The sequence below is a fragment of the Cyprinodon variegatus genome, unplaced genomic scaffold (genome assembly GCF_000732505.1).
Source record: "Cyprinodon variegatus isolate N-32 unplaced genomic scaffold, C_variegatus-1.0 Scaffold639, whole genome shotgun sequence".
Classification (NCBI taxonomy): domain Eukaryota; kingdom Metazoa; phylum Chordata; class Actinopteri; order Cyprinodontiformes; family Cyprinodontidae; genus Cyprinodon; species Cyprinodon variegatus.
Genome location: NW_015151092.1, coordinates 463,304 through 472,794, shown reverse-complemented (window position 1 = coordinate 472,794; position 9,491 = coordinate 463,304). Strand labels below are relative to the sequence as shown.

The 9,491-nt window shown below is 39.4% G+C and overlaps 1 protein-coding gene across 1 annotated transcript in view; it reads left to right on the top strand.

Annotated features, from left to right (window-relative positions):
• LOC107096638 (vitamin D3 receptor A) overlaps positions 1 to 8,874 on the top strand; it is a 37,750-nt gene extending 28,876 nt beyond the window's left edge. Inside the window, exons 7-9 of the mRNA XM_015393385.1 lie at positions 1,440 to 1,591; positions 3,382 to 3,498; positions 6,263 to 8,874. Of these exons, the coding sequence (XP_015248871.1) occupies positions 1,440 to 1,591; positions 3,382 to 3,498; positions 6,263 to 6,516 (523 nt within the window). The 3' untranslated portion in view covers positions 6,517 to 8,874. The remainder of the gene's footprint in view (positions 1 to 1,439; positions 1,592 to 3,381; positions 3,499 to 6,262) is intronic.
• Positions 8,875 to 9,491: the final 617 nt, after the last annotated feature.

Below are 9,491 nucleotides of genomic sequence, written 5' to 3'. Positions count from 1 at the left end.
TATAAAGGCTGCAACACAAATACAAAAGCTGCAACACAAATACAAAAGCTGCAACACAAATACAAAACCCACTACACAAATACAAAAGCCGCAACACAAATTTTATTTCCGTTGCGGCTTTTCTATTTGTGTTGCAGATTTTGTATTAGTTTTGACACCTCTGGGCCACCGTAGCCACCTACTGAAGCAGGTACAAAATGTACATGTTTACATTTGTGATGGTAGGAAGGAAACTCCTTCCAGACATCAGTCTAACAGAGAGATTGGGTCTAATGGTTGTTATGGAGACCAGGGGATCCAAAGATGTCTCGTTTAGTATGATTTTAACTTAACCTGCTGCTTATTGTGTTTATTATTAGATCGAAATAGTGTCTCATCCAGCCTGGAGGTCAGTGAATGACAGAAATAAGCTTCTGTGTCGGGTTGTATTCATGTTCCAGAGAGACAAAGTGTTGGTTTACTTTTTAATCCTTCTGAAACCACCACTTAGCTGAAAAGCTAAAGCAGTCATTTGAAATCCTGACGTTTAGTTCAAAAGGGATTATTAGGAGCACAAATAATATTATCACATGTACTTGATTCTTAGAAAGAGATTTTTATGTTTTTTACTCATCTTAACCTGAGGTTCCAGCCTATCTGGCTCTCCCTACATTAAAAAAAAATTGTTTAGTTTCATTATTTATGGACGTCTTTGAAGATTCCAAGTTATGTCTGTGTTAGATTTAAGGATCAAAATTATTCTCAGACTTTAATCGCTGGCTGCATGCGTCAATGGAACAAACACACTATCTTTAGGAGCAGCAAAGTCATTTCCAAGCAGCAGCTTCTTTGTTCATACAAAGATAAAGAAATTGAAGATCTGTACGATCAGTAAACATGTGACACAGTCGTGTACATGTTGTACCTCTCTCTTTAGGACACAGAAACACACTCATGCTTGCCCTGGTTTGTTAGGGTAGGCTGTTAAGTAGAACTTTCTGTGCTGTTATCTCTTTAATGGATCTTAACTGTGGGCCAGAATAATGCGATGAGTGTGCCTGGAATCGGAACATTGTGAGAACATTAAGACACTTTCTGCCACTTTCTGCCTACTTAATGTTGAAAACTATTTATTTATCATCTTTCCTTATTTGCTGGTTTGTTTCTTTTTTTTCTTTATTCTAATGCATCTAAATATATCATCACTGCCGTTATGTTACTGCATTGTTAAAAGACATTTAGAATCTTTAAAGCTGCTGAAAATGTGATCAGATCTGTCGGCTGTTTCACACGTTTTTACACCAAAAAATATCATAGCTACTGATGTTTACCATATCTGTCTCTGTTCTAAGTGTAAAGACGTGAGAACAATCTGCTTTAGGTTAAAAAGCATTCCCAACTCTGCACAGTTGACCTTAGGATAACAATTGCCCTTTTTGCACCTGTTGTTTGCTCTGCAGAGACCTGACCGCAGAGGACCAGATCGCTCTGCTAAAGTCGAGTGCCATTGAGATCATCATGCTGCGCTCCAACCAGTCCTTCAGCCTGGAGGACATGTCCTGGAGCTGCGGGGGACCCGACTTCAAATACTGCATCAACGATGTCACAAAAGGTGCTTTTCTAAATTATTAGAATTTATTCTATTTATTTATTTATCTAAAATGTATCAATGTTTTTTCTTTGATATTCTCCATTAATTCTCCATGTCTTAAGCGGTTGTCTCCTTAGGAGCATTTCAGTGAGTGAAGCTACCTGTCTCGAGAAATTGGTTATTTAAGCTGTGAACAGCAGAGCAAATTTAAATTAGTGTTCATCGTTAGAGGTAATGTGACAGGTTCAATTAAATCTACCATCCTCTCAATCCTCCCATCCTCCAATTTTCAAACTGCAGAGGCGCTTTTAGTCAATTTTAGTCATAATACATTTACAGTAGTAGCCGTTCAAAATGTCCCCACTTTCCTTGATGGGCCCTTGGCTGATCCCCTACAATTCCTTTTTAAACATTAATAATTGTAAAAAAAAATATTCTTTCTTCCATGATTTGTGGACATTAAGATCTAAAGAGTAGCATGATCTCCTGGTCAGACCCTGTAATCCAGTAAAAGTGTGGAGTCAGAATAAAAAAATATTCAAGAGGGGGTCACTGCAGTGGCTGGGAGCTGGATGGAAGTGGGCTGCAATTCGGCTGGCGCTTGACTGGGAAGGGCCAATTTCAATGGCTGCTACTGTAACAGGATTAGGACACTAAATTTCTCCCTCCAGCCTTTAGGTGGCGGTAATGCGATTAACGTATCTAGCACCTAGGTCTATGCATTGTAATAGTAAAGCCTGTGCAATTTTTTTTTTTTTTTTTCAATCGTTGCACACAGCTGCAGCTCACACTGTACAACGAAACCGTCGTTTCATTGTACAGTGTGAGCTCACAGCTCATGATGTATGTGCAGTACAACGCTCTCATGCGATCTACCTGCTCACACTGCACGAATAAAAACCATGTCGGACTCAGCCCCGCAGTGAGATGGAGCTGCTCTGACTCGTCTGTCCTGAAGCCAAACAAATAGAAGGGGAAGTTGAATCTCACTATAGTGAGATGTGCTGCCTTGTCAATTTGTGCAAACTTGTGCTGAAAGCCCTAAAAAGAACAGGCGACTATAGTACGTATTTGGAAAAGAAAGACATGGCTGAGCAAACGTGGCTACTGCGGTCTGTCAATTTTACAGACAGAACTGCGTTTCACTCATTGCATCCCTGCCATGCTGCTGTTTGTGCACTAAGCGATTTGCCCAAACATGTTTGATTTTCTCCTGACCTCACGGTTTCTGATCGGGAGGTGGTCGTGAGAGGCTGATCGCCTCTTGTAATCCCCTGTACACTACACGACTCACAACGCACAATCAGGCTGAAAGGCGGCCCGATCGAAAGATTCTCGCATGACTGGAAAATTGCTCCGAAAATCGCACGCCTGGCTTCAGAAGTTTTTCATGCAAAGGTTACAGCAAAGTCCTGCAGCTCTGGATTCTGGAGTAGCTTTTAATGTCATTAAAAACCAGAATCCTTGGAATGAAAAATGCTTGTGCTTAGTGCAAAGGAAAATCGCAATAAATCACAAACATAATATTGGTTGAAAATAAGTAAAATTTAGATTTTTGGAAAAATCGATCTGCCTTAATCAACAGCCCACTCAAACACTGCCCTTCTGTCGGACTTAACTGAGGTCCTGATAATATTGTTTATTAAACCAGTAAATTTCCCCCGATTACATGCAGAGGATTATGTTATGCATGATTCTTGATTGAAGGCCTCTGATGTAGAACGACGGCCATGCTGTGATTTTATGCTCAAAAGTAAGGAAAGGTAACTGAATGTGCTGGGATAACGGGTTGATTTGTGGATCCCCCACAGCTGGTCACACCCTGGAGCTGTTGGAGCCGCTGGTGAAGTTCCAAGTGGGCCTGAAGAAACTCAACCTGCACGAGGAGGAGCACGTGCTGCTCATGGCCATCTGCCTGCTGTCCCCAGGTACCGCTGCTCTTTAAGATGTGATCTTTCTTTCATCTCTTTTGGAACCAGTGTAAACTGTGGTTGTTAATGGGTTACTGAAAGCCAGCATGTCCTCAGAGTGTGCTTCAGGGTTTGTGTTGGTGTCAGCTTTTCTGTTTAACCTAGATTCAGCCTGAACGTGACGAGTAGCTGAAGCTGCCAGTAACAGTGAAAAATAATTTCCTAGAACTGAAAACTACTGCATCTGTTTATATTATAATTGATATGCCAGTAAATGAAGACATTGGTTGTTTCATCCCTGAGGCAGCTTCAGGAACAGATATTAAACCTATAAAACCTTTCATTGAGCCTGGAGGAGTATTTAAAGGAACAAGAAGCAGCTGTACTCCATGCTTACACTGTGATAGATTAAAGTGTAACTATAACGTCTTGCTAGTGAAAGCAATTAATTTCAAATCTAGAAAAACTGGCATCCATTTTTATTTGGAGCTCCTGAATAAACTCTGTTGATGCCCTTTTCGCTACAAGTGCAGCTTTGAGTTTAGTTTGGGATGAATTTCCTCTCCTCTAGAATCTAGACACGCTTTGTCCAATTTTGACACCATTGGTCTTTGCAAAAACAAATCAGGATAATTCTGTGACAATCGGTGCTTCAGTCTCAACACATTTCTAGTTTAACTCAGGTCTGGACTTTGGGCAGAAGAGAAGTACACCACTGATCTCCATTTATTCACTGGATCGCTGATAGACCGAAAAAAAGCTGAAGTCATCTGTCGCCATCTTGGTACTCCCCACTTTCACGGAGCTGCGCCATAACGATGCCTGTAATGTAATTTGATTACCATAAAAATGTAATCAATACATGTATATTACATGTACATCACCAATTTACAGGGTTTTCGCGGGTCAATAAAAATTATTAAAAGTCAGTAAATTATTCTTTTTTAAATTAAGGCCTGAATTGGCATTAGATTTCATTAAATGTGATTATTGTGGAGTTTAAAATGCTTTATTAAAAAAAAAAAAGTTTATAAAACAATTTTGTCAGATATATCGCAATGTATTTGCGCAAAACTGCTTCCAGTTGATCGTAAATCCTTATGTTCAGAAAAGAAGCCCGAGGCGGAGAAAAAGCTAATGTGTTTAAAAGTGGCCAGGAAATCTGGACACGGTAGCAGCCAGTCAACGGTAAAGATGATGAAGGATTTTACCGTGTGTATATATGAGAGTCATGTGTACTTGTTGATGGCATTAAAAGTATTTCTAAGAGCATTAAAAAGCATTAAATTAGAGTTACTCGTTCCTGTATAAACCCTGAATTTAGCATGTGTAATATTCGTATTATCTGAATACAGTATTATTGTGCTCCATTAACACACTAATTTTATTTTGATGGGTTTTTATGAAATGTTATATTACATGATTTATAGACTTCATGGACTTCATAATGACTATGAAATGTGATGTTATTATTTTTTATCATAAATTACAGTAATCTACTGATGCTATGAAACAGCAAGGGTTTGTCAAAGTGATGACTTTGTCTTTGTATTAAAAGTCTTAAAGGTATTTTTTAAAAGACCCACCCTCTCCACTTGAAAAAAAAAGATATGTGTGCAAGAGTTCTTGTTTAAAATGTGCTGTCCTCATAGCTCATACAAGCGTACTGTGTCCACATACAGCAGGGATTATATAGTAGACTTTATAGCGAACTCAGTTAACTTACCGTTCGGACAGATGATCACTGCTTTTTGCTCGCATTGGTCACATAACTCCTCCTTCGCTGCACGGTGCCTGCGCCATCTTTGTTATTAGTCGACAGCGGGCTGCTGTGACAGCAAATCCCATAATGCTTTGCGAGGAGAGCTCTCTGCGCAAAGCATTCTGAGGCCTTTCTTTTCTTCTCATACACTTCATAGGCACTTTTTCTCTTACGACCCTCAGCCATTTTCAAAGAAAAAAGAAAAGAAAGAAAAAAAAGAAAGGTGAGCTTCAATGAGTGTCTGAAACCGTAGCTCACCACCGATACACGCCTGAAAGTGCACATGCGCAGAAAAACTAACTAGAGGCGAGCACATATGAAGGCCTTACGTAAACATATCACCAAAATGATTGACAGTTAGGAGGACCTCTTATTGAGATGATCCACCCATAAATAAAAGATTGTCCTCTATACCTTTAAGCCCCCCTGAAAAAGAGAAAATCATTGTTCGATTATGTAGCGTACAAATTGTTTACATTCTGACTGCTCTAGCTAGGGAGTACCAATATGGCAGCTGTGACTTCAGGGCACTGTGTACTACCAACGGCCTATCAGCAATCCAGTGAATAAATAGAGATCAGTGAAGTATTTCCACACCATGATGCTGCCACTACCGTGTTTCACTCTAAGCATGGTTTGTTCTTGGTTTGTGACCAGAGACTTTTCTTCCATGGTTATGTGATTCCAGCATTACTAACTTCTGATGCTTTTGACACTCAGTTTCATTTAGGTGTATCAGAGTAAAGAGGTGAATAACAAAGACGCCACACGGTTCAATTTTTTATATGTAAAGAATAAAGAAAACTCATTTTCCTTTTTGTTACATTCATGTTCTGCTTCATTTTGTATCAGATTCATGTAAATCTAAAAGTCTGAGGTTTTCATTCCAGAAAACTGAGAAGTTTGAATATTTTTCTACAGGATTCAGGTCGTCTGTCTACTTGTTATGTAATATTTGTGGTCCACATGCCCTGACACCTGCTCTCCCCACTCCCTCCCCTTTCTGGTTCTCCATTACAGACCGCCCTGGTGTTCAGGACCATGCCCGCATCGAGCAGCTGCAGGACCGTCTGTCAGAGGCCTTACAGGCCTACATCCGGGTCAACCACCCAGGCGGACGCCTCCTCTACGCCAAGATGATCCAGAAGCTGGCCGACCTGCGCAGTCTGAACGAGGAGCACTCCAAGCAGTACCGCTCGCTCTCGTTTCAGCCTGAGCACAGCATGCAGCTTACCCCGCTGGTGCTGGAAGTGTTCGGCAGTGAGGTGTCATAGCTGAGGAAGAGGAATCTATTCACAGACTCATCAAACGTGGGATGATTACCAAACTCTGCTGCCTTTTCCTCAACTAAACCGAAGCACCTTGGACGCTTTGGAAGGAGACGCACCATCGCTTCTACCTTCATCTGTTTCTCCTTCTGTCAACTGCTCACCTTCCTGGAGGAGCAAAACCATAACTGGATCTCTGGGTTCACTAATATAAACGCGCTGCTGGATCACCAGAATCTCAAACCTCATTTGCTTTTCCAAACAAGCTGCCTCGCTCATTTTCTTCTTTTCCATGACTACAGAATCCAACCGTCTTTCATCACCATCCCTCCCACCGTCAGGAAGTTATTTCCCCTCCACATCTTCATCGTCACATTGCAGGAAACGGCGCTCGGAGTTACATCTTCTGCTCATCTTGGGTGAAAAACTCTTTGTAAATAGTCATGAACTTTTTTTTTTTTTTGGTTTACAGTTTCTAGCAGCAAAAATCATCCAAATATATCAAGCATCAGCGAACATGAAATAGGAACAGTCTGGTTTCTGGTGGGAGTTAACACCTCCTTGTAAATTCTGCATATGTAAAAGGAAAAAAAAAAAAAAAGAAAAGTCAAATCATATGAGGACAGATGTTTTTGCAAAAGTCTTTTAATTTGGGATTGATGGGTAGAAAGGTGCACTTTGGAAAAAACGAGGATGCTGGGGGGGTGCTACGTTTGTAAAATGATCAAAAGAAGAATGTATGTTTTATTTTACATATGATAAATATAAGCTGTAGTACAAGTCCAAGATTTAGACATACCTAAAGCTTGGCTCGTACTGTATATAGAAAGAAATACTTCTGAGAGTGTTGAAAAAATGATTCTAATAATGAAAAGGATGTTAGGACCCCTCCTCAGATGTGTGTGTATATGCCAACTTATAAAAACATATGCACACATGCACTGAGATGCGTTATGAGGAGTCGCTATTTTTGCTATACCTGTACAGTGTGCAAGATTATGGATGGGCCACAAGGGGGTGTGTGCACAGGCTCTGACTGAACATTCAATGCAACTAGGCTCTCGGTTGTGCTCTCTTAATTTCTGGACCTGTGAAGTTTGTCGGCTGACCTACACAAAGATAACTTCCTGTTTTGTGGACGGCTATTTTTTCAGAAAAAAAAAAGAAAACAAAATAAAATTGTCGGACTGGTTGGATTGCTGCTAAGACAGAACTCAGATAGTTGGACAGAAACCAGCTGCCAGCTGTTGCCTCAGGGAAAGTTTGTCTGGCGATTCTCTGGTTTTTATGGCATGTGTGTGTGTTTGGCGTTAGCTTACAATCAGGAGAGGGAGGTTTAGAGAGTTTTTGAAGCTCAATGCATCACTGTGATTTCTAATTATACTGAACGACAGCAAAAGGAAGCTAAGAGGTAAACATTTCTGGAAGAAAAAAAAATCTCTATATAAGAAACCTTTTTAGAGGATCCTATTGTCTGTACGAGGGTATAAATACATTCTAGCTACACAGTCACTTTTATGAAATTAGTAGAAGCCTTAAATGTAATGTTTTTAAAGATAAAACAAGTTTTCTAGAGCAGTGGTTCTCATCATAATGTCACCACCACAGATACAGTTATAATTCAGTGACAGTGCACAGTTGGTAAAAAAAACAAACAAACAAACAGCATAAAGATTTTAGTGAAATTAGATATTAAAGCAGGAGAGTCTGAGTTTTCTCATCCAATCTTCGCCTCAAAATCCAATATGGCCTCCTTACAAACAAAAGTAAGGGTTAGTCCCCCTAAAACTTTATGCTTAACCTTTTAAAACACAAAAAATGACACAGTATTGGACAAAGTCCTTGCATTAATCTGTTGACAAGGTGTTTTAAAGTCCAAAAACCATATTTGGTGTATATTAGGGGAGTGGTGGTCTAGTGGTTAGGGCATAGAGCTTTAAATCCTGAGGTTTTGAGTTTGAGCCCAGCTCTCATAACTCTCTGGGTCTCTGAGCAAGACTCTTCACCCCACAATGCTCCCCGGGCGCCCCACAGTGGCAGCCCACTGATCCCCAAGGGGATGGGTTAAATACAGAGTTCATTTCTCCATTGTAAGATCAGTGAAGTTCTATTATTATTTATTGTAAGATAGTTTATTAATCCAGCTGGCTTTTTACTCCCTGAATTTATTTCTAATTTCTACTTAAAAATTATTGTTTTTTATTTTTACACTGATTGTAAAATATTTCGATGGATTATCTTAAAGCAATAGATTTAAATGTAGGAATTTTATGCTAATTATTGCAACATATGGTAAAACCTTTGGCCACTAGTTGGCGCCAAACCGATTTCCATATGATCCTCACCATGTTTATTTACATTAACAGGCATTAGATGTATATATATATATAACTATATATAGATATTTATATATATATATATATATATATATATATATATATGGCTTCATGCTGGTTTGAAAACATATTTGCTGCAAAAAAATCAACAAATTTGGTTACAAAGATAACTTTTCTTCAGCACTTAATCCTATTTCAACGTTATCTGCAGTTTCTGCAGAGTTTCAGTATTCACTTGTTGTGCCTGAACAACTAGTCTTATTAGTGTGTGTTTTTTTTATTTCATGACTTTAAACCTGTCCTGCAAATGAATTATGCATAGCCTTATTAGCTGTAGTAGAGCTAACCCATCTGCCACCATCAGTACTGCTGCTACAGTCACCTGGGCTCTAAACGTGTTGCAGTTTGTCCATATAAAGGGAATAAGACTGATTTTTTTTTATTATTATTATTTCACAGATGAGAAAGTTCAGCCTCCTACCTTTTTATCATCACATTAATTTCATTTCAATGCCAGCTGCATAAGCAAGGTTTTTATCACTACATATCATATCCTTTCTGCTCACAGCTCAGGCAGGCCTGGATCACCCCCTTGTGGAAAAATGTTGTAAATACCACTTTTTTAGTCTGTACATAGAAGCTGAT